Source organism: Peromyscus maniculatus, chromosome X, assembly GCF_049852395.1.
Source record: "Peromyscus maniculatus bairdii isolate BWxNUB_F1_BW_parent chromosome X, HU_Pman_BW_mat_3.1, whole genome shotgun sequence".
Taxonomy (NCBI): domain Eukaryota; kingdom Metazoa; phylum Chordata; class Mammalia; order Rodentia; family Cricetidae; genus Peromyscus; species Peromyscus maniculatus.
The window spans coordinates 3,891,377-3,918,035 of NC_134875.1; the positions used below are offsets into that span (position 1 = coordinate 3,891,377).

Genomic DNA, 26,659 nt, shown 5'->3' on the forward strand with positions numbered 1-26,659 from the left:
AGGGGGAGGAGGAGGGAAGTGGGGGAAGATATGGAAGAAGATGAGGAAAGAACTCATCAAGCCATCAGCTTTAAAACTTAAAGGACTATGTACTAACTATAAGGGAAGGGCAAAAACACATTAAATTCAATCAAAGTTGTAATCTATCTTAATCCTTTATGGAAATAAGGTGGTAAGTCTTTCACACTGTCTGCACAGGCAGGGAAGAATGAACTATCTATGTTTGAAATGTGGCTTCCATCAGGAAACTTTAAGGTATTATGAACCCTGTTTAGAATTAAATAAAACTAAATTATTAGATATTGATGGGTATTGAGTTATGTTCTGAAAACAAGATCTAAAAGCAAAATCACAATGTACACAGAGACATATAGGTGAACCTAATCCTAATACCAGAGTTTATGGACAAGGAATTTAAACTTTTTGTGGCAATATGTGGTGGCACACACAGCACAGAGGGGTTGTGTGGGAGACAAGTGGATCTCTACAGCTCTCTAGTCAGCCAATATAGGCCAGTTGGTGAACTGCAAGTTCAATCAGAATTAAAATTAATTAAATTTAATTAAACCCTAATTAAAATTAGTAATAATGTGGCACATGACTGAGGCACACAATGTTAACCTCTGACTTCCATATGCATGTACACATAAAAAACACAGCCATATACATATAACATATGTGGGTACTGTCTTCAAGACAAAACAGATAAATATGAATTAAACAAATAAAAGATAATTAGAACAGAAACTTGAAATCTATAAAAATAAATTGGAAAATATTGACAGAAAAGTACAACTAAAATTCATAGTTCATGGATAGATAAAATAGAAGACAGGATTAGGTAGCTAAAGAATAGGCAACAGAAAATAGAGAAATAGAAGAACAGAAAGAAAAACACAGAAAAGAATAAGTAACAAATTGAGAATGGTGAAGAAATTATTATGTGTAACTAAAAATGTATTGTGAAATTTTCATATATGTATATTTTGCAAAAGAACTTTTATGTTTTTTTCCATTTTTTTAATTTTATTTATTTTATTTTACAATACTATTCAGTTCTACATAACAGCCACAGATTTCCTTGTTCTCCCCCTTCCTGCCCCCCTCCCTTTCCCCCCAGCCTACCCCCCCTTTCCCACCACCTCCAGAGCAAGGCCTCCCCTGAGGACTGAGATCGACCTGATAGACTCAGTCCAGGCAGGTCCAGTCCCCTCCTCCCAGATTGAGCCAAGCGTCCCTGTATAAGTCCCAGGTTTCAAACAGCTATCTCATGCAGCAAGCCCAGGACCTGGTACCACTGCCTAGATGCCTCCCAAACAGATCAAGCCAATCAACTGTCTCACCTATTCAGAGGGCCTGATCCAGTTGGGGGCCCTTCAGCCTTTGGTTCATAGTTCATGTGTTTCCATTCGTTTGGCTATTTGTCCCTGTGCTTTATCCAACCTTGGTTTCAACAATTCTTGCTCATATAAACCCTCCTCTTTCTCGCTAATTAGACTCCCAGCGCTCCACCTGGGGCCTAGCCATGGATGTCTGCATCCAGATTCCTCAGTACTTGGATGGGGTTTCTGGCACAACTATTAGGGTGTTTGGCCATCCCATCACCAGAGTAGGTCAGTCCCGGCTGTCTCTCAACCATTGCCAGCAGTCTTTTGTGGCGTATCTTTGTGGATTTCTGTGGGCCTCTCTAGCACTTTGTTTCTTCCTTTTCTCATGTGGTCTTCATTTATCATGGTCTCCTATTCCTTGTTCTCCCTCTCTGTTCTTGATCCAGCTGGGATCTCCTGTTCTCTTTCCCTCGACCCTCGCCCTTCATTGCTCCCACTCATGTCCAGGTTGTTCATGTAGATCTCAGCCATTTCTCTGTCATTGGGTGATCCTTGTGTCTTTCTTGGGGTCCTGTTTTCCAGGTAGCGTCACTAATGATGTGAGTAGCAGTCCAGTCATCCTTGTTCCACATCTAGTATCCTCCTATGAGTGAGTACATACCATATTTGTCTTTCACATATACACAATGGAATACTACTCAGCAGAGAAAAACAATGACATCATGAGATTTGCAGGCAAATGGATGGATCTAGAAAAAATCATCCTGAGTGAGGTAACCCAGACTCAGAAAGACAAACATGGTATGTACTCACTCATAAGAGGATACTAGATGTGGAGCAAGGATGACTGGACTGCTACTCACATCATCAGTGATGCTACCTGGAACTTTTAAAACTGATGAAAATTATTAATCCAAAGTGTCAAGATGCATACAGGTAAATATAAAGAAAACAATGCTGATTTTAAAGTTTATATGGAAATATTAAGATGCTAAGAATACTTAAGAGTCTTGAATAAGAATAAATCCACAGAACTCACAATGATACCAAACCTACTTGAAGCTATAGTAATTTAGACAAGATATTACTGTTACAAAGATAAAAAATAGTGTGGAATTAATGAGACAAGGAGGGAGATCTTGAATGTTATTATATATATAAATTCCAGATGGATTGAAAATCTAAGTAACGAAAAAGAGGATATCAACTTGAGGAGAGACATAAGAGGGATTTGAGGGGGTGTTTAAGAGGGGCTCAAGGAAGACTATCTGGGGAAGGGCTAAAGGAGGAAAGTAATGTAATTCTATTTCAATTAAAAACACATTAAAAACCCAGAAGTTTAAATGAAAATATAGGAGAATATCCTCATGAATTGGAGAAGGTAGAGATCAATTGAACAAAGGCATTGACTGAAACAGAGAAGATATCTGGGATATATTAAATATTAAGGATTTCTACTTAATCAAAATATCATTAAGAGAACAATAAGGCAGGGTGGGAAGGGCAGAGTATGATGGCGCAAGCTTATAACTTTAGCACTCAAGAATCTGAGGCAGAAGGACTGATGTGAGTTTGAGGCTAGTCTGTGATACATAGTGAGTTCCAGGATGCCTGAATTATAAAGTAATATTCTGTCTAAACAAAAATAAATAAATAAGCAAAACAAACAAAGGGGAAAAATCAAAACAAAAGACACTAAGAAAGCTTTTCATAGAATGATAAAAACATTTGTGTTACATACAATTTGTTTTATGACAAAATGTTCAAATGCATAAGACTCCCTACAAATCTCTAGGAAGCAATAAAAAACCTTAGGATTTCTTTGTTTCTCTCTCACATAAGGACTTATTGAGTAGCTGATGATTACTTTAGCAAAGAAACAAAGATTCATCCAAAGTGTACTACTATACATTCAATACAGTAGTTATTATGAAAAACTCAGGAAATTCCATACATAGGTGAGGTTTTAGAGCAACTCCATACAGTCCTGAGCTATGATAAGTATGTAGATTTGTAGCAAATTTGGGGGAAATTGGTCACACCTCATAATACTGAACATATACATATGAAAACTTTGCATTTCTTGCCATCAGTATATAAATGTTTATCAATATTCATATAAGCGACAGCTATAGCAGAACTAGTTGTAATATATTCACACTAGAAACTACCTCCAGGCCATCAGAATGAATTAAAAATGTGAGGTACACTCACACCAAAATACAATAATATTATGGCAATTATGCTCGACAAGTTAAATAACATCACAGATATCTTACTGAGAAAAGCCATATATCTAAGTACACCTGCAGTGTGGTTCTATTTCTGTTATATGCAAAAACAGGGACCATTAATCTGTGGTAGAAGTCCTCAGTAACTGACGTATAATTGCTCTTGATACCATTTCCAAATTCCTGATACTAACATACATTAGGATTAATCCTACTAATTAGGATTAATGTAGTATAGGATTTACATGTTAGATGCTGCAAATGATATGAATTTTAAATAGAACTAGAGTCACAGTTCAAAATTTCTAGTTTTACTTCTAAAATCTACTATCTCTTGGGAGAATACCCTCAGTGTTTGGATATACTTTACTACTGTTTTAATTTCATTTCAGTTGCTGTGATAAAGTGCTCTGACAAAAACAACTTAGGATAGAAAATGGTTTGATTCAGCTTACAATTCCATGTTATAGTGTATACTTGTGAGAAGGTCAACTCAGGAACTTCAGTCAGGTAGTCATATCACATCCATAGTCAGAAGCACAGAGAAATTAATGCATGTATGATGACTTATTTGCATGTGCCAAGCTCAATTCCTCCATTAATACAGTTCTAGAAACCCTGCCTAGGGAATTGTGCCACCCACAATGTGATGGATGTTCTCACGTCAATTAAGACAATTCCCCACAGACATGCTGCCCTAGTTTGCTTTCTACTGCTGTGATAAACAACATTCTGAACCAAAGCAACTTGGTGAGGAAAGAGTTTACTTGGCTTATAGTTCTTGATCACAGTCTTATCTTTGGAGGATATTAAGGTAAGAACTCAAGCAGAAACCTAGAGGCAGGAATTGATTGAAGGAGAGATTGTGGAGGAATACTTCTTACTGGCTTGATCCTCCGGGCTTCCTCAGTTACTTTTCTTATACAACTCAGGGCCACTTGCCTGGAGCAGCACCACCCATAGTGGGCTGGGCCCTTCTACATTAATCATAATCAAGAAAATGCCCAATAGACTTGCCTCAGGCCAATACAATAGAGGCATTTTCTCATTTGAGATTTCCTCTTCCCAAATAACTCTAGCTTATGTCAAGTTGACAGAAAATTAACCAACACATACACCCTCAGACCAGCCCAATGTAAACATATTATTCTAGGTTGTATGAAGTTCAGTTTAAGGTAACCATCACAACTACACACACACACACACACACACACACACACACACACACACACACACATAAACATATATAATTTTGAAGAATAATTTGCCACTAGCAGCATATAGTACTAAAGGCACAACAGAAACATATTAAATAAAGTCAAGTAATCAGATTGTGTACTAGGTAGTCTTAGGTCAACTTGACACAAGTTAGAGTTATCTGAAAAGAGGGAACACCATTTGAGAAAAGATCTGGTTGTAAGGCACTTCCTTAATTTTTTATGGGGGAGGACCCAGCCCATTATGGGTAGTGCCATCCCTATAGATCCTGGATGCTATAAGAAAGCAGGCTGACTGGGGACACTCACCAACCTAAGACAGAGCACCTGTGTAGCCTGGGTAGGGGTCTCTATGATAGGTAAAGTGACCTGCTGACTTCCCATTCAACATAAGTCAGAAGCTCATTTTTTAGTAAAAGGGGGACCTGTAGGGCCCTGGCCCCCGTTTTGGGTAACCATTGACTTGCTTGCTGATCTTGACCTTGATATCCTCCCTATGCTAATTCCCTGCCGGGTTCTGCCCTCCTGAATGCTTAAGGGAAGTTCCTTGTCTGTGTATCCTGCATATGGGCATTAACAGCTTAGTGCAAGATTGTAAAACATCAGTAGCAAATTTCTGCCCTCCAGGGTTCTCCCATTGTGCTGTAAGCCTATATTTAAGACCTCCTCCCACCGGGCAGTGGTGGTGCACACCTTTAGTCCCAGCACTCGGGAGACAGAGGCAGGTGGATCTCTGTGGGTTCGAGGCCAGCCTGGTCTACAGAATGAGTTCCATGAAAGGCAAAGCTACACAGAAAAACCCTGTCTCGAAAAACCAAAAAAAAAAAAAAAAAAAAAAAAAAGACCTCCTCCCTCTTTCAATAAACGGCATTTGGCATTAAAAAAAAAGAAATAAAGAAAGAAAGCAGGCTGAGTGAGCCATGATGAGCAAGCCAGTAAGCAGCACTTCCCTGTTGCTTGATATTTCCCACAGTCAGGACAAATCTCTGTCACCAGCCAGTCCCACAGCTGCTCAGACCCAACCAAGTAAACACAGAGACTTATATTGCTTACAAACTGTATGGCCATGGCAGGCTTCTTGCTAACTGTTCTTATAGCTTAAATTAATCCATTTCCACAAATCTATACCTTGCCACATGGCTCGTGGCTTACTGGCATCTTCACATGCTGCTTGTCATGGCAGCAGCTGGCAGCATCTCTCTCACTCAGCCTTCCACTTCCCACAATTCTCCTCTCTCCTTGTCCCACCTATACTTCCTGCCTGGCCACTGGCCACTGTTTTATTTATTAACCAATCAGAGCAACACATTTGACATATAGAACATCCCACAGGACTCCGCCATGGCCTCTTCATCAGGTCCTGCCTCCAGGTTCCTGCCGTGTTTGAGTTCCTGTCTTGACTTCCTTTGGTGATGAACAGCAATGTGGAAGTGTAAGCTAAATAAATCCTTTCCTCCCGAACTTGCTTTTAGGTCATAGTATTTCATTGCAGCAATGGAAACACTAGCTAAGACAGATTGTGACCACATAAGTCTTAAATATTCCTGAAAATTTCAAAACTTTTGACTCAGTGTGTCAGTTTCTTCCCTTTCTTTTTGATTTTATACCATTGGTTTCTTCAAATTAACAATAACTATATCTATTGCTAAGATCTGATTCTGATAGGAAAGCACATATTTAAAACTTTGCTCATTTCTAATTTCTCTGAAAGATCCAGAGTAGCTGTTTAATTTAGTTGTTGTGTGTCCAAATGGTATGGTGGGTTTAGTAAAGTAATGACTGTAAACAGAGACAAGAATAGGATCAAGGACTGGAGAGGCTAGAGAAAAGACATTACTACAATAAATGCTAAAGATATGGTAGGTGAAATTAAGGAACATTATCCTGGAAGGAAAAATGAGCACATCAAGAAGGAGTGAATGATACATACTCTTAAATCATTGTGTGCAGTGTGGTGGTGTATTGTCAGGCAGTGGTGGCATACACTGTTAATCCTATCACTCTGGAGACCTCATGCCTTTGTGTAGTGGGTAGCCATTCCAGTTTTGATCTGGAAGTTCCAACCCCCACTGAGGCTTCAGTAACTGTCACACCTACAAGGCAGGGCCAAGAGAGGGCCCTGAAGACCCAAGATTGAGATACGCCATGCTCTCTCTGTTCCTGGACCCTGGACGGTGAAGGTTGACTGAGCAAAGTTCTCCAGAGAACACCACTGGACTGCGACACACCTTCCCCAGATTCTGCGACCTACCTATCCCTTCATTTGTAAGTTATGCCACTAATAAACCTCCCTTTTAACTATGTGGAGTGGCCTTAATAATTTTACCAATATCTGGCACCCAACATGGGGCTTGAACCCACGACCCTGAGATTAAGAGTCTCATATGGTAGATTATTGTATATACTAGTAAACAAATTTAGTAAAATAACAGCTTTAGATAATTTGCACTGTTATAGATTCTTATATGTTGATACAAATGTAAACTATTTTTATATTCCTGTTTAAGATAATTTGAATATTGATAAAAATACAGAACTATATTTGTTATAATGTACAGATATTTCTACTCTTATTTGAAATATTTGTATATTGATGCAAATGTAAATTTATAACTATCATAGTTTATGTATGTTCTACTTTTGTTTAGGATATTCTGTATAATGATATATATTTAAGATTATTGTCATATTGCATATTGCACTATATATTCCTACCTCTGTTATAAATATCTTGTGTATTGTCACAATTTTGAAATCATCGTTCTTTACCATATATTTGTTTATAGACTGTTTACCTTGTTTACATGAAGCCTTAGTCCTTAGGTTATTTCGGTAGATAACACTTATGGATTTATAGTCACCTATGCTTGTCATCTCTAGAGCTATGTTAGTTAGGTTATCCAGATTTACAGATACATAGGTCAGATGGACAGGTAATCTTCAAACTCTTCTTAGACCTAGAGAATATGGCATTTAAATAACTTAGAATTCTGTTGACGTGAGACACAATTGCTCCTGGCAACACCAATTTGATCCTGAAAGAATGTTGGGCTTCTAAGACATTTCCATTTGGAAGTTTGTCTTCTTGGCACAAAATGGCCTATGGGGCAAAGAACTGCCCTTGCCTTGATGGCTGACAGTACGAATGTAATGCTGTCCTTTCTGGACAAGCGGGACACAAGGAAAGCGACCACTGTACTCTGCCAAGACAGGGTAAGATGGTCTTTCAGAATTCCTGATTCTGAAAATGGTCTGTCAGATACTCTAGGCCTGTAGCCAATTTAAATGCACCAACAATGCTGAGAAACATTAGGTGACTGTCCAGGCTGCCAGCTGTCTCAGTCTACTCTTACAAGATTCCTGAAAGTTGCTTACATCCATCTATCATTTCTCAGGTACCATTATATTACTTCTCAGGTCTTTGATGGGATTGAAGACTAACAGTTATAGTTACAACTTAATATACATATAATATCTTAGATAGAACATATTAAGTATTAGATTCAGGTTCTTTAAGATAGGTCACCTTTTGGAATGATCTTTGTAACATACCATTTACCTACGCTCTAGACTTCTCTGGATTTTAGTATGTGTTTCTTGCTTGATATTGTTTGCATTGATTATAGTCCCAACTTATCTAGGTCATTATCCCTCATTACTCCTAGACAATATTTGATAACCATTCCTTTGTATATAATCTTGTATTAAGTTAGAACCTTCTTATTTAGACAAAAAGGGGGAGATGTAGTGGGTAGCCATTCCAGCTTTGATCTGGAAGTTCCAACCCCCATTGAGGCGTCAGTAACTGTCATGCCTACAAGGCAGGGCCAAGAGAGGGCCCTGAAGACTCAAGATCAAGATGCGCTGTGCTCTCTCTCTTCCTGGACCCTGGACGGTGAAGGTTGACCAAGCAGAGTTTTCCAGAGAACACTGCTGGACTGCAACACCTTCCCCAGACCCTGTGACCTACCTATCCCTTCATTTGTAAGTCATGCCACTAATAAACCTCCCTTTTAACCATGTGGAATGGCCTTACTAATTTCACCAATATCTTTGCTCGGGATTAAAGGTATGTACCACCACTGCCTGGCTCTGTGTCTAATCTAGTGACTGGCTCTGTCCTCTAATCCTCAGGGAATTTTATTAGGTTACACAAAATATGTCACCATAGTATAGTTAATACAACCTCAAATGTTACTGCTGACAAAAACATTTGTTGAAAGTTTCTTCTGAAAAACTTTGCTTCCAGGCCTCCTGCATGAAAGTAGTGATAGGATTTTCTCAAATTATCAGAAGAGTGTAGCTTCTGAATTACTAGGAGACACAGTCTCACAAAAACTTCCCAAAAATGTGGCTCCTACAATCTTTTTGCCCATTCTTCTAGAGTGTAACCTGAGTCTTAGGAACAGGAGATGTTTTATAGATGTATCATCCAGTGGAAGTGGGCTCCACAATTCTACCTAAATATGAGCTGAACAAGGACAACATCAATGGACATGACAAAGTGGACAGGAAAAAGCCCATAAGGTCTCAACCCCACACAAAGAACTATGGGCAACTAAGGAATGCTCAGATCTGGGGAAACAGTCCTCTCCATGAAAGAGTGAATCTATTAGTTGTTTAATTAAAATGGCCATCCCTGAAAACATTCAAATGTGTAACATTATACAGACTAAGAAGTTTATATGCATATTTACATGACAACAATTAATGGAAAATGGGGTCTTGAATTTGAAAGAAAGTGGAGAGGGGTACATGGTATAATTTGGTGGGAGGAAAGCAAAGAGTGAAATGATGAAATTATAACTTTAAAAATAAGAGTAATAAATTTCTTAAAGTTGTCAAAAGAAACTTTAAGCAACTTTCAAAAATCAACAAAATGCTCACAGTAATGTGAAGAGTATCATTTTTTAAAACAATAAATTTAGTGTTCACCTCTAGTTTCAGTTAACACTTATTTTTCCTGTACTAAGTTGTGTACTTTTTATGTCAGAATTGCATTACAACTAGCTCTCTTTGTCTCCTTCAAAAAATAGCAGTCTCCCTGCTGAGGGTTACAGCATCTGTCTTTTTACTAGTGTATAGTAATTGTACAAAGTAAAGGGATACATCCTGACAGGTCTTTATACACATACAATGTACTTTAATTATACTTACTTCCTTTCTGATTTCCCTTCCACATTTCCATTCTCCTGTCTCTATAGTAGTTCTCAATTTTTGTTTTCATGTTATTTTCCCCACTAGATTTGACATGTGAGAAAACAAACAAACAACAAAAAAACAATGCTATATTAACTTTGTTTACTAGTATAGAGTCAAGCTTCAAGATTTAGTTGGAATTTGGGAGTTAATATTCACTAATGTCTGTTCTACAATTCAGTTTAAGTTAAGAAATCTACCAAGAAATGTATTTCCTTTTTTAGGGTTAAAAATGTCTTCTATCACCTACCTTTCACTTAAAAAGAAGTTACATGGTCAAAACTATTTTTGTATTTTTCTCTAGTTCCTTCTCTATTTTGTACATATGCTTAGAGTACACCTATTCTTAAACAGAAACACACCTGTTTGTATCTTCACATTTTTGCTATTCAGTAGTCCTAATGTCTGTTCAAAGGGCAATAAATAAGAAAACAGAATACTGTGAAATCACATTCCTCTAAGAGAACTCTCTCTCTCTCTCTCTCTCTCTCTCTCTCTCTCTCTCTCTCTCTCTCTCTCACACACACACACACACACACACACACACACACACACACACACACACACAATGTATATACCAGAATGTTTCTTGGTGTGCACATGAAAGTATTTGTAAGAAATACTCCCTTTCTTTTCAGTAATAGTATTTTAAAGAGCTACAACTAGAATACTAGATATGTCATAAACAACATAGGATATTTTTTTCCAAAGCTGAATCACAACAAACCACCATCATCTAAAGAAGTAAGTCTCCTGAAGGGTTTCAAATTGGAGCTGTAGATATAACATATTTGATCCATACAGTATTAAAAAAAATGTGTACCAAAGGCTGGGAAGGTAGCTCAGTGAGTAAACTGCTTGCAGTACAAGCATGAGAACCCAAGTTTAGATTCCCAGTATCCACACAAATATCAAGGCATAGATGTACACACCTGGAACTCCAGCATTAGTGGGGAGGAGGTAGCATGACAGGAGAAAATAGCATCCCTGGAGCTCTCTGGCTGCTAACCCAGCTGCCAAATTCTAAGTTCCCATATTTATTACGGCTTTATGAAATTAATGATCTGATAACACTCAGCTCAAATCTTAGAGGGTTACAACGAGCTGAGGCTCTGTGGTGACTAGTTCTTATAGATGATTGATGTGGGCTCTCACATTCCTCATAATCACTCTGAATATAGGGTTTAATATAAATTGCTATTATTAACTTCCTTAAGATACAATTGAAATAATTCTTATATTTATATCTATCAGGGTTTGAGAATTAAAAGATAGAGTGAGGCAGCTGTGCTTCTACACATATGGGAGAGTTTTCATCTCCTTGTAGAAATGGAAATTATTTTAGGTATGTGTACAAAATATTTTTTTAAGTAATTAAGCTTCAGATATAAAAATTGTGTAGTGTATTAAAGGAAACTATAATTAAGATATAGCATCCCCCTTATCTAGAGGAATATGTTCCGAGACTATTAGTGGATATTGTAATCTGTGCAATTGTGTGTGTACAGTTTTTTCCCTATGCACAAATATCCATGAAGAAGTTAACTTTTTAACTTGGACACAGTGGAGATTAATAAGGATAACCACTAATAGAAAAATCGAACTTATTTATTGTACCTGATCTCCTGCTTCTTGTGATGAAGTGATAACACAATGACATGATATGAGGTGAATGATAGCATTAGGCTACTGTGTAATGTTCCATGAGGCACAAGCATTATGATACTACAATTGATTTGATAACAAAGAAAACTATTAAGTGATTAATAGATTGGTAGCATGTACAGTATGCATATGCTAGATAGAGAAAAATTCATATCCCAGTAGGAAGGAATATAATAGCAAAGAAGTCCACTATGTTACTTTAAAGGGCATTTGACTTAGCTTTTGTGGACATTTTATTTCTGGAATTTTCCACCAATATTTTTGGAGTGCTTTGACCACAAGTAACTGACTCTTTGGAAAGAGAAACCACTGATAATAGGGGTGAGGTGCTAGTGCATAACAAAGATGTGCAATTAAGATCTAAATTGCAAAAAATAGGGTAAAGTTCAACAAGTTTCATATTTCGGCACATGTAAAAAGTGTGGCTACTGGGAAATTCTAGGCATCAAAATATTTAATATATTACCAAGATATGAAAATATCTACTGAGGCTGATGAGATGGCTAAATGGTTGAAGAAACTTGCCTTCAAACCTGACAACCTGAGTTTGATCCCCAAGACTTTGGGAGGGAAAAACTGACTCCAAACCAAAGAGGTGTCCTCTGACCTCTACATGCACACTATGGGATGTGTGTGGACACTCATTCATGAGTGCACACACAAACATATTCACAAATGTAAAATAATTGTATGACTAATTATGTGTCAGTGTGAAGTATTGCTATATGGAATGATTGAGACAATTTTTATGAGCAATTTATGTGGAAAAGTTAAATCTCTTGCACAATATTCTTTTTAAAATATTATACGTGTACACATGCATGTATGTGGAAGACACAGATTGGCACTGGGTGTCTTCTTCCATCATTCTCCACCTCTCACTTGAGACAGTCTCTTAGTGAATATGGATGTCATTGATTTGGCTTGAGAACTAATCATCAAGCTCAAGTTCCAGGTATCCTTCTGTCTCTCCCGTAGTAACACTATAAGCATGTACATAGATTTTTATATGATAGATGGGGGATCTGAACTTGGGCCCTCATGATTATGTGGTAAATGCTTTAAAAATTGAGCCAATCCACAATCCCCACATACAAAAATACAGAATTATACATAGTTAGTCATGGTAACAATGAGAATGTTGATGTCAATGAGTTCTTGGCATGTTGTTCGTTATAAGTAAATCATAGAATGGCTTACTTATTTGAAAACAAGTCCTAAATAAAATGCATGCAAATCACCATATACATGAGTAAATATTAATGCCAGATTTGCTTACGATTAGTATATTCAGTATTGTAAAATTTTACAGAGACCCAGAGGTTACATTGGTTTACTAGAAGGTTCAGCAGTAATTATTTGCTTTGTGGTAAACTGTTTAACTACAACACATTAAAGATACAGTAGGTGCCATCATGAGATGGAGACACTTTCCCTCTTTGACTTCAACAACAGACAGCATAAAACTTGGAGGGAAGGGGCAAACTATATGGTAATTAGCTTCCCTTTCTGAGCCTAGGTACTTGAGTTAGGGTAAGGTGCTCACTCTAAATATGAAATTCAGTGTATAAATTTCCTAGGAAGGAATCAATAATTCACTTAAGACATTGACAAAAACTTTGTATCTCTACCCCATCTCACACTTTGGTTAATCTGTAAAAAATTCTGTATTTGACATTTTAATTTCAAATCAAAGAGAAAACATTGACAACCTGTCATTAAAGAAAACATGTAGAAATCTGGTTTGTATATTAAAGTGGTAATAAATAAGTTATGAAAGAAATCTGTAATCATTAATTATTGCTATTTTAATTTAATTTTTATTTTAAACTTAAAATACTATTAGTTTGAATTTTTGTCCTAATCTCATGTGTTCATCTTATCATTAATTGAAGAAAATTTTATTACATTCCTGGCAATTTATTTTTTATTACCAGCCTGATTCACTCACTTCAGGTATGTTTCCTACTCCTGTCTCCTTTGAGTTTTACATTTGTAAATGAGGTGATAGTTTATTTATTCTTTTACATCTCCACACATTCTTTCCTCCAAGGAAAGGAAAGGTGTCAGTCATTAAAGGTACAAAATATGTAGTTTTATTTTGTGAATATTATACACATTATACTAAATATTTACTGAGTAATTATTAGAGGAGTGGATGGATGAATTGAAGGGTGGATTTATGTGAGAGACATGCATGTATCTAGAAAGCTTTGTGGATGAAAGCTGTACTAAATTAAATATTATTAAATCACATACATATTTAGTATGATAGGAAATCATTTTCCTTTTCCTTAAACTTTGTTTTCACCCAATTCTGCCATAGATGCCTATACTAAAGCTGAAGTGATTTATTCTTGGACTCTTGGGAAGAACAAATCTGTGGAAGTAGCACAGGATGGCTCTCGCCTGAATCAGTATGACTTGCTTGGCCATGTTGTTGGGACAGAGATAATCCGGTCTAGTACAGGTATTGACTTATTTATTGATTAAACTTCTCTGTAATCTGTACCATATGCCAACATTGTATTTATAACTTATTTAATATTTAAAACAATTTTGAATACTATTACAGTGATGAAATTGAAGGAATTCAATCATTTGTTCCATTTTGTTAATTAGTGTCAGAATCAAACTGTGAACCCAAGCAGTAAACTTTTAAGTCCCTCTGAAGCCCAGTGCTCTGATACCTGTAAGGAGTGGGGCAGAAGGTAAAGGGAATGTGATAGAAATTAGAAAGGACCTAGTGATGAGGTCACTGAGCTTAAATCAGAAAGGGTTCATTAGTGCTGAGGCAGTAAGTTATTAGCCCTACTAGAGGTTTGAGAGTAGTCAGCAAATTAGTTTCTTCACTAGATCACCCACCTCAGAGAAAATGTTTTTTTGACAAAACGTGTGAAGTCTTCTTAATAGCGTATTTTTATATAAACAAATACTTCTTGAGAGACTTGTTCTGTAGTCTACCTGAATACTACCTGATTCTAGGGATACAATCAAAATGGAAATTTACTTGAAATAAAAAAATACCACAAAAAGAAAATAGAGTAATTGGAATAACGTAATAGATGCTGGGTCCCACTTGTCACATAATAATAGTTTGTGCTATTATAGTGTAGAGGTGTCAGCATTACTTTTCAAACACCAGTCTCTGTGAGTCCACCATTACTGATGAAATTGGGTACCTAGCCATTCTTTCATTATTTGGACATTATTTGGCTATGACTTCATGGTGTTATAGCCATCTTGACTGTTCTTCACTTTAGGACCAGAGGAGAGTATAACATATTAGAAATGCCTTTGCCCAAGGCTGTGGATTTCCTATCCTCAGGAGTGTATTCTACACCAGTTAGTTGTATTCCCTGGACCTTTTCTAAAACACCTACTTGGCATCAAATTTGAAAATCAATCTTACTGGTTATCCAAGCAGCCCAAGATCTCATTTCACAGTTTAAATCACTGTTTCAGTTTTACCACATGGAAAATACATGTTCATAATGAGAACATTAAAAATGCATGGAAAAATCAATAGAGGAAATTTGGATACAATCAACCCCATGTACCTGTGGGCTCTGTATCTGCAGATTCAATCAAGTGAAGAATGAAAATTTGTTTTAATTGTGTATTAATATGTTTAGAAGTTTTTTTGTCATTCTCTATACAATATACTATAAGAATTCCTTGTATGTGATATTTAGTTTTAAAGTATAGCATAGGTGAACATGGGTTTTATACACATATCATTCAATTTTATGCAAGAGACTAGAAAATTTGGGGATTTTGCATTAATAGGGACTCCTAAAACCAGTCCACCAAAATTACAGAGTTACAGCTTAACTATTTAATTGCACTACCTTGAAAAAATTCACTAAGCAACTGAAGAGACACCTCAGTAGTTAAGAGCACTGGCTGGTCTTACAAAGGACCTGGGTTCAATTACCAATACATATACAGTAGCTTATAACCCTGTAACTCCAGTTGCAGGTGATTTGACACCGTCTTCTGACCTACACAGCATCCACAAGCATGTGTGCATACACACACATACATATACACATAAACACACACACACACACATACACATACACAAAGACACACCCCTGAGAAATATGTGCTAGGGGGAGGGAGAAGAAGATAGGCAGACAGACACAAACACAGAAATAAAAATAAAAAAATCTAAAATAGAATTTTTTTTCTGATATACTTACACAATTTGGCTACTTTTTTTTACAGGCTTGGGCCATAATTTTATTGTCAATGGATCTTCATGGAAACCAAAATTATTCAGATGACCTTTACATTTCAAGTGACCTTGCAACACTGTAGGCTTTGACAACACAGCCAGTTATGCACCTAACAGTCTTGTGTGTCTTCTTTCCCTAAAAGTCGAGTCTCCTTTCATCCTAGTTGGCATCCCTTTGTGGAAAATTCATTGAATATTTGCTTTTTCTTGATAACTAGAGTCATATTCAATGGGACTTCCTCCATATTAATCTGTTGCATATTTCTCTGAAAATGAAATACATTCTTGTCAAAAGGGCTCTCAGCTTTGCCCTACATGTAAATTCAAACCTATTTCAAATTTACTTTTTACCTGTGTAGAGGAGGAAAGTATACTCATTCTGCCCTGATTGACAGTTGCATGTTCAAATGGAGGATTGGTATAGGAAAATTTTTCTTAAAATATTTAATAAATTGATTCGTACATGTTGATATATAGGAGAATTCCCTTTGCATTTTTCAGTAACTCTAAAGTTTAATTAAATGGCATTTTGGAACACCAAAATGTATCAGTATTAAAGCACTCATATCATTTATTCAGTTTTATATATTTATCTGCTTTTAATATTATAATTTTTATGAAGTTTTCATTCATTAGATATACAGGAACCAAGCAAAATGCACATATAATTCAATAACAATATACTAACAATGGCAATAGAGGCATTAATACTTGTTTTGTTTGCTTTAAATAAAAACAAAGTAATACAATTCTCTCAAGGCTAGAGAATTCTTGGCAATTATTTGTGTTTTTCTGTGGAAAATGTAGCATTTCATTGCTGAAACTCAGCAAAATAATAGTTTCTTTTGTAATGACATTATGTAGGGCTCATAGCCTACTTAACCAATTGTCTACCATTATGCTTTGTGTTTAATTCTATAAACAATATTTGCGTAGACCCTCCTTTTCCAGACAGCATTTTGCTACAGTGTAATTATCTGTCTATGATCCAGACAGAACATTTTGAAAATAATACATGCTCTGAAAGTTTAACCAATTTCCTTTTCCACTGTCCCTGTATGAGCACTCTAGTTTTCCTTAGCAAAAATTGGTATTATAAATTCAATTATCCCCTCCCACCACTACCAAAATATGTCAACTTGTTAACTATATTACCTCAGAATATGACCTTATTTGGGAATAGTGTCATTATAAATGTAACCGCTGAAGATGAGGCATATTACAATAATGTCATGTAATTGGTGTTCTTATGAAGAGGGGAATTTTGGACAGAGTGAAGAGTGAACATGAGAGACTATATGAACACAAATGCTGTGATCAGGTGGATGTTTCCATAAGCAAAGAGCTGTCAAATTTTGCCTGCAAACAAGTTGAGATTAGTAAGAGGCAAGGAAAAAATTCTTTACAGGTTTTAAACAGAGCCTGGCCCTACAGAAACATTCATTCCAATCCTCTGAGGTGATACAATTTTCTTGTTTTAACACATCCAATATCTGGAAATTTGTTGTGGTAGCCTCAGCAAATTAGTGCAACTGAAAATTCTTATAGTGGTGAAATTAATAATGATTAATTGTTGAGCATGTAATATGTGCCAGACACAGCACTAAGGATATGTATTAACTAATTTTAACCTCGAAAGATACTGTGAAGTAAGCAATATTGGTCCAAGTATCTGGATAAAGAAACCAAGGATCAGAAAAATTCAGTGCCTTAAGCACTTATAATTTAGTTACCTCCATGCTTATAATGTGCTTATACTGCTATATCTTTTTACTTTTAGCAATATAACATGAATTCCTTTGTGTCAAGTATATGAATGCATAGTGTACTTCACTCACCAACTATCATTCTGTTCCCATAGGAGATTCTTGTTGACTGTGTATAATAGTCACTTATGTTTCATGTGCTGTCATTCCTTTTGTCTTCATTTCCTTGTCTTCTTTCTTTCTAGAAGATTAAAAGATATATTTAGTTATTTTGATGGTGAGAATGCACACTAAAGATGGCACATCCTAATCTCAGAATCTGTGAGCATGTTAGGTTATGAAGAGGGTGGTTATGAAGGTAAAATTAAGGTTTTTTATATGGCATTTAAATAAAGATATAGTCTTGGATTATGCAGGTAGGACTAACATAATTATGAAAGTTTCTTCATAAAGGATAGGGGGTCAAGAAAACCAGTCAGAGAAAAGAAAAGCAGGGTTACCAATCAAGAAATACTAGTAGCCTCTTCCCTCGATTTAGCAGAAAGAATGCAGCTTAGCCAATGGTGTATGTGAGTATCAAAATATTATATGTTTTCTCATAAATATGTATATTTTTGTATTTTATGTATATCACTAAAATGTATTTAATGAAAGTGTGGAGTTTTTAAAATCCTATTTGAGATTTCTTACCTTCTGAAGTTTGAGAGAATAAATTTGTTAGAGGACTTATAAGAAACAAATATAGCTCTCTGTTCATAATTAAGATTTTAAAAATAGGTTTTAGAAGTTTAAACAGGGCAAGAAACACACACAGGAAATATTAAATAATGTCTTTTTTGTTGGAATTGCATTTCTTCTCTACTGGGCACCATCCATTTCAATTTAGTCATTTCCCTGTAGAAAGAGCCTACAAAGGCCTTTGGGAAAAGGTATTCTGGTTTGATTTCTTTGGGCAGAGAAAGCAAATGTCTCAGTAGCTCACTGTGCCTGCACTATGCTGCTCTATTTGCTGATTCTTAACTTGTTATCTTTCTTAGGGATTCATAGTCATTTTGTGTCATTCATATACTGTGTTTGTTATGCAGTAAATCCACATTTATATAAACTTAGGTCCATGCATAAATTTTTTTCTCTTTTGTTTGTTCTCTCTATTCTTTCTGAATCAACTTATTTAATAATAATGGATGTATATTTTCCAGCAAGTTTTATCTATCATACTGTGTGTGTGGGTGTAATAAATTTAGGGAAATAGACATGCAACAGTTAACCATGGTTACTGGTAGCAAAGAGAAATAAGATGACTAAAGGGGAACACTTTGATGTACATGCTTTTATACCTTTTGATTTAAGAACTATGTAAATATTATTATCTCACATAAATGTGGCAGTAATTCCCTTCTAAATGTTGAACATGTAGTGGACTCCAAAAAGCCAGGTCATGCATCAGAAATAAATCCTAGTCCTACTGCCAGGAGCCCCATAAGCAGACCAAGCCACAAAACTGTCACCCACATTCAGAGGGCCTGGTTTGGTCACCTGCATGTCCCCCCTGCCCCCCCCCCCCGCTCATACATTCCCTCCTCCCTATCTTCAACTGGACTCCAGGTGTTTGGTCCCGTGCCTAGCTGTGGATGTCTATGTCTGCTTCCACCAGTCACTGCATGAAGGCTCTATGATGACAGTCAGGCTAGTCCTCAATCTGATTACAGGGGAAGGCCCACTCAAGTACCCTCTCAACTATTGCTAAAGTCTTAGCTGCAGTAATCCTTATGTGTTTCTGGAAGTTTCCCTAGCACCAGGTTTCTCCCTAACTCCATAATAGCTCCTTCTATCAAGATATCTCTTTCATTGCTGTCCCTCTCTGCCCCTCCCCCTACTCAACTGTCTAGTTCCCTCATGTTCTCAACCCCTAACCCCTCCCCTCTCCCCCCTCTAAGTATACCCAGGAGCAGGGAGGGGCTTGGTCCTGCCTCAACTTTATGTGCCAGACCTTGTTGACTCCCCATGGGAGGCCTTGCCCTCTCTGAGGAGTGGATGGGAGGTGGGGGGAGTTGGGGGGGACGGGAGGAGAAGAGGGATGGGGTACTATGGTTGGTATGTAAAATGAAAAACCTTAAGGTAAAATAATATATAAAAATAATTTTAAAATGTTGAATATGCCCCCATGGAGGCTCCATTATGTGACTTGGAATCTGGGCAGAGAAGAGGCCTCTGATCTACAGCTGTTGTGTTCAGTATGGCTGAATTGTGTCCAAACACTGTAAATCTCCATTCCACTATGATGTAATTTCAAACAGAGTTTCTTCTTTTGGCTCCAGATTCATATATCTGTAAAATAAATGAATAAAATTCTTCAAGCTTGTTGACTAGTTATTGACAACAGTTTCTTTTTCAATATTGATTCAGTTTCCTGCCATTTGGAAAATTATTGTATTAATTATTAGGATAGTCAGCATTCATGATTTTTTCAAATCTCTTTTAGATGTTTAACCTTTTGCTATACCAGTTTATTATAATTGCAATTGTTTATGCTGTCTCTACGTGTAGAGAGACTGAAAGAAAGAGACATAAAGGAAACACAGAGAAGGGGAAATGAAAAGAATACAGAAGGCAAGATAAAGAATAAGGAATGGATCTAGAGAGGTGAAAAGATATCAAACATAGATTCAAGGCAGGAATTATTTTCTTTGTATATTGAGTTAATTTGTGAAGATGTTTTTTTAAAAATTCTCTGTGTATTTCATAACTCTCAATAGCTAAGTTGTTTACAATGTAGCTTCAAATATTTCACACATAGCTCAGATGGAGTTTAATAGGCTGGAGATCAAAAGCAGAGAAAAATTCCCCAAACCACTTATGTAGTCATCATCAGAAAACGAAGAGAGGCAGCAATAGAGGCAAAAGGAAGGGAACATACCAATCCACCTCAACATTAATTTGGCAAACTGTTACATTTCTAGCTTGAATAATAGATAATAATTAATTTGCAAGCACACTATCATATTTACTATTTCACAAACAACAGAGATGGTACTTAATAAGCTTAACAAGCTGGAGCTCACCAGTGAAAATAGGATGAAAGAAGATGGAAAAATCTTCCAATCTCATGAAAGGCTGAGTTCTCACTTGGACAGATAAAAATAGAGAGAACGGATAATAAAAACGTTGGTAATGTATTTGAAAAGAACTTGTCAGTGAATTAGTACAAAGGATTAATTTGCTAAATATTTGTGAATTGCTGAAGTGGCCTTCCATTTTCCCCTTGGTCTTTTCCAGTGGATCCAGATAATCTGCAAAAAAATTAAAAGGCAGAAATAAGTGACGGCTCCTCAACTAGTACAAGGCTTTAGTTCTCAGTAATAACTAAAGAACTCAGTAAGAACATCTGGAAAACAGAAAGCAAAGCCTATAGTGAATGAAGAAAAGGGAGAAAAGTATGAAGAAAATATATTCAGTTATTTAAAACAAATGGTCGATTTGATAAACATTTCACAAGTATGTTTGTCTTCCTTTTCAGACTCATAGAATACAACTGTGAATATTAAGTAGTATATAGTAACATTAATATATCAATTATATTTTATATGTTTAGATATTTCACATGAATCAGAAATATGATTGATAAGTATGGGGAAAATGGTCAAGTCAACCAAAGTCCAATTCTTAGGAAAAAATAAGTCCTCAACTCCTTATCGATAAGAAAGGGTGAGTGACATGCAATGGAAAAGGAGAATAAAGGTGTGGGAAGGAGAAGAAGGGAAGGAAGGAAAAAGGAAGTCAGATATATGAAAACAAAGACAGAGACAAGGGGAGAATACAATGCCAAACATTTTGAATATTTTAAATTTGGGCTTAGACACCAGAGAACTGCTAGTTTTTGAGATGGGATAATCTGTTGGTAGGATCCGTTTGGAATAGAATAGGGAATAGAGAAAGTAAAATGTCAAAATTTCTGTTAGATGCCCAAATTGTCATGTGAAATACATATCTAGCTATAGTTGGGAACCCCAAGACTCCTATAACAAGTTATTACCATCTTGGTGGCTAAAAACAGGCTAAATTTCTTATCTCTCAGGTTTAGAGTTTAGGAATCTAAAATCAAAGCATTGCCAAGATTATTTCTATCTAGAGATAGTGAGGAAGAATCTGTCCCTTTCCTGTTTGTAGCTTCTACCGATGGCCAGCCATCTTTAGTGGTACTTGGATTAAGGATACATCATGCTAATGGAGGGTTTACCTATGTTGAATGCTATTGAAAAATACAGAAGCCTGAGAATTACTGATTGATGATTGGATGATTGATATTAACAGAGTAATAACTGCTATGAACTGTTGTTTTACTTTGTATCAGCAGCTCTATTGAAGGGAATGGGGTAATATAAGCCAGGTCATATTCTGCTATGTGAACTTTAAAACAATTTATAGATCCGTGTGTGTGTGTGTGTGTGTGTGTGTGTGTGTGTGTGTGTGTGTGTGTGTGTGTGTGTGTATGCATGTGGGGCTCATAGAGGCCAGAGAAGAGTGTAAGCTGTTCTGGAGCTTGAATTTCAGGAAGTTGTGTGTTGCCTGATGTGGGTGCTAAAAACTGAAACTGGGTTCTCTGCAGGAACCTATGCATGATCATTATCACTGATCCTTCTTTCCACCCCTCATGTGATCTTTTGGTTCTAATTAAATAATGCCTATAGAATACCAAAGCATGATGTTGAAAATAAAACACTGTGGATACAACCTATGTGAGCTTAATTTTTGATCACTACTAGTTACTAACTGGGTACCTGTGCAAGGTGTTCAATCCTTTGTTTGAGTTTCTTAACCTATAAAATGAGGACCACAGGAGTCCACACTTTATAGGGCCATTGTGAAGATTTATTGTTTTAATAAAGTGTTACATGAGTTGTAGTAAGTGCTTTCTTTATAAAAAACATTATTTCTCATTTCTTGAATAAAAACATGATTTGAATAAACTTGTCTGAGTTGCTATGAGCAACTTGTTATAGTATACTGTTAGTGTATCTTTCACATCAAAATATCATTATATGATTTTAATTATTAAGGAGCTTAAGAGTTTGGAATGCGTTAGTATGTCTTAATTTGAATGTAAGATTGGAGATCTCTGGGAACAGAGATGAGGCCCAAGTTGCTTTAACGATGTTTGTATGGCTCCATTCTGCCTAATTTTATTCTCTGTCCAGGAGAATATGTCGTCATGACAACCCACTTTCATCTGAAGAGAAAAATTGGCTACTTTGTCATCCAGACCTACTTGCCATGTATCATGACTGTCATTCTGTCACAAGTGTCTTTCTGGCTTAATAGAGAATCTGTCCCTGCCCGCACAGTCTTTGGTAAGTGTTGCTTCATGGAGAATGGGGAAGAAGCACTTGCATAGTCATAGTAGAGGCAAGAAAGGTAGAGGAATGAACCACTGCTGCAGATACAGGATGCTATCCAAGTCCAGTAGAGGTAATGGCATCGTCAGATGCTGGGATTTCAAGCAACTGAATTCTTAACAAAGGAGCAGGGATGCGATTGATGCAATAGCGTAATTACTCAAATGTCCCCTACCTCATTTTGTCCTGGGAACCAAGAAGAAATTGAGTCTTCAATGAAAAAAATATATGAATTTAGTGCAGAGAGTAGAAAAAGTCAAGGGTGGAAAACAGAGAACTAGATTGGGCTTTCTAAGGTACCTTTTTCATTTTAAAATTATTTTATTTTATGTTTATGAGTGTTTCCATGTATGTATGTATGTATGTATGTATGTATGTATGTATGTGTACTGTGTGCGTGCCTGGTGCTTATAAGATCAGAAGAGCATATAAGATCCACCTTGAACTAGAGATACAAATGGCTGTGATCTATCATGTGGGTGATGGGAGCTGAATCCAAGTCCTCTGTAAGAGGAACAAATGCTTTTAACTGCTGAAACATTTCTCCAAACCCCAGGAACAATTTTCTGTTTACATTTATGACTTGTTGCATCTGCTCCAGATTTTTGAGAGCAAGAATTCACTGATATTCAGTAAAGGCTGCAAACACATTAAATTGTTTCTTGAGCAGTATGTAAAATCAGAGAAATTTACTTCAGTATAAGGTTACTTTTATCCAGGAAGAAGTTTGCATGTCATTGACCTTGTTTTCCTTAGAGACTTAAAGCATACAAACATTTTCTGGCTGTTTTTCCCACAGCAAGATTTTTGGATTACAAAAAATAATTCTTTCAAGCTATTAAACCACTTGGGAAACAGAGATTGTGAAGCATATATTCAGATATGCTAGATACCCGTACAGAAGGCATTTCTGCCAATATCTTGAAGCTATACAATGTTGTTACATCAATAGTAAATGATGTTTCAAAGAGAAGTAGCACATTGGGTCATGTTCAGGAGGAAATAGCAGTAGAGAAAGAGAAAGTACAAAACATAAAAATGGTACAACATTAAAGAAGTCAAGAGGGAAGTATTTAGTGGCAGGAAATAATCATGTGGGCTGAAGGGCCACTGCAAATTTTCATAAAACACAGATGGAAGCTATCTGTTGATTACTGTGATATACTCAGATGTTACTGAGGTAAAAGAAACAGAAACTTTATGGGTGTGGTTAAAAGTCGCCATTATTAGAAGAAAACCATGATCAGAATATATTGTATCAAAAATTATTTTCAATAAAAAGTGACTATTTATCTGGGTTACTAGTTTTAGTCAAGAAGTATCTGAATTTTAAAATATAAAAGAGAGTGCTGAGCTTCAACATTATTACAGATTATAACTAAAGCTGTGGGATACTGAGTAATATCCTCCAAAAATTCATCTCCAAGTTTCTGGGATGTGGAAATATGAATATATATGGTGAAAATGAAGCTAGATGTGATGAAGTTGAAGATTCCCATATGGAGATATTATTCTGTACTGGCCAGGTATTTAACTACAGAAGAATAAGTGTTGTGATAAAGGAAGCAGGCCAGATTGGAAGATGTTCTGTTGATGTCTTATAGAAAGAGGAAAAGGCTCACTAGCCAAGAAATGCAATTGATGTAGCTATGAAAACTGCAAAAGGCAATAGATTATTATTATTACACTGAAGCCTTCAGAGGGAGTGGGGCTCTGGTCAAGCTTGACCTTAGTAAAAATAAATTCAGGCTTATTGTGCCTAGATCTGTAATTACAGGTTTGTGGTGTCTTAAGCCACTAGATATGTGATAACTTGTTACATCAACCACAAGAAATTAAGACAAAATAAATTCCACAAATCCAATACCATTGAATGGTTGTGACCTCAATGTAAGAGAAAATTAAGAAATTACACATAGAATAGAGAGACAATGTGAAAAAATTTTGGGTTTGGCCTGGGCTATGTGTAAAATACAGGTTTCCTTGAGAATTTATTATTTTTTATTATAGTATTTTTATTTTATAATTAACTTAATTTCACATATCAGCCACGGGTTTTCCATCCTCCCTCCTCCCACCCCCCAGCCCTGCCCCCAATTCACCCCCCACTCCCACCTCCTCCAAGGCAATGTCTCCCCCAGGGAGTCAGCCCGGGCAGGTCCAGTCCCCTCCTACCTACACCAAGGCTGAGCAAAGTGTCCCAGCATAGGCCCCTCTAGATAAGTGAGACAGTTGAGAATTTATTCTTTTATAGTATAAACTTGGCCTCATACTAATTAGAATTCTTATTTACAGTAATTGCATTGATGAGAAAACCTCCAAGTTGAGATGTTAATTTAAAAATTAAAGACAAAGAGCCAAGAAGAGTCAATACCCTTTTGAATAAGAACAGTATGGAGAGACATGCTCCATAGGGTGTCAAGATGATTAAAATGCAATAGTCATTAAGGTATCATTGCATTGGCATAAAAAAGAAAAATAAGTAAATTAAATACTATAGTGAGTTGAAAGTATTCTCTTGTATATGGAAACTTGATTTATTACAAAGATATCATTGGAGAGAATTAATTGAAAATTATTCATGGACTTAAATACAAAAATCAAAATATCGTACTCTTGGAATAAAGAACAAAAAATGATACAATATCTAATAATATGTACTTTATATAAATTGGTCAAACATTTTCCAAAGTGGTTATATCACTTTGCATAAATCCCCTAATCTGGATATTCTTCATATATATATATATATATATATATATATATATATATATATCCAATTGAAATGAATAATGTAATAAAATGCATTAAGTAAAAGTTTTTCTATAAGAATGTTCATAAATTTCATTTACAAAAATATATTGATGGCTAACCGTATATTGATACAATTCTATACATTGCTCCAAAGAACTCAAGTGTGAAAGATATTTTCATCTTATTGTATATGAATTACACCACAAAAATATAGACTTGTAGGACTATAGATGTTAGAGTAATCAAACAGACTTTCAAATTGCCATGATGAATATACATAACTAAATGAAAACAAGGAGGAAAACTGCAGTAGAAAGACTAGGGGAGAGAATATATTGAACATATTGGTTATCATGGAACTTGAAAATGCAAATGAATACTCATTTATTTAAACATAGTTATGTGGTGATATATTGTGTACCCTAATAAACTTGCCTGAGGATCAGAGGACAGAGCTAGCCACTAGATTAGACATAGAAGTCAGGTAGTGGTGGTACACATATTTAATCATATCACTCAGGAAGCAGAGATCCAAGTTCAAGGCCATACTGGAAACAGAGCTAAGCAGTGGTGGCACACACTTTTAATCTCAGTACTGGGAAGCATACATGCCTTTAATTCCAGTAGGTGATGTCTGGGCAGAGAAAGGTATATAAGGCATGAGGAAACAAGAACTCATTATCTTTAAACTGAGGATTTTATAGAGGTAAGAACTAGTGGCTAGATGCTCTGCTTCTCTGATCTTTCAGCTTTCACCCTTTTATCTGGCTCTGGGTATTTTTTATTAAAAGACCTTCTAAGATTTAAACAACATCTGGCACCCAACATGAGTCACAAACCCATGACCCTGAGATTAAGAGTCTCATGCTCTACCAATTGAGCTAGCTGTTACCCCTGAATTGAAAGATAAATCATGGGAGCACACG

General features: G+C 36.2%; 1 protein-coding gene across 6 annotated transcripts in view; it reads left to right on the top strand.

The window, feature by feature from the left end:
• Positions 1-26,659, top strand: part of Gabra3 (gamma-aminobutyric acid type A receptor subunit alpha3) — a 240,401-nt gene that overhangs the window by 193,327 nt on the left and 20,415 nt on the right. For 5 of the 6 annotated variants that reach the window (XM_042268890.2, XM_006991865.4, XM_042268889.2 and 2 more), the window contains 2 exons: positions 13,967-14,110; positions 22,782-22,934. In XM_042268890.2, the coding sequence (XP_042124824.1) occupies positions 13,967-14,110; positions 22,782-22,934 (297 nt within the window). The remainder of the gene's footprint in view (positions 1-13,966; positions 14,111-22,781; positions 22,935-26,659) is intronic. The other variant, XM_042268893.2, reaches the window with a different exon arrangement.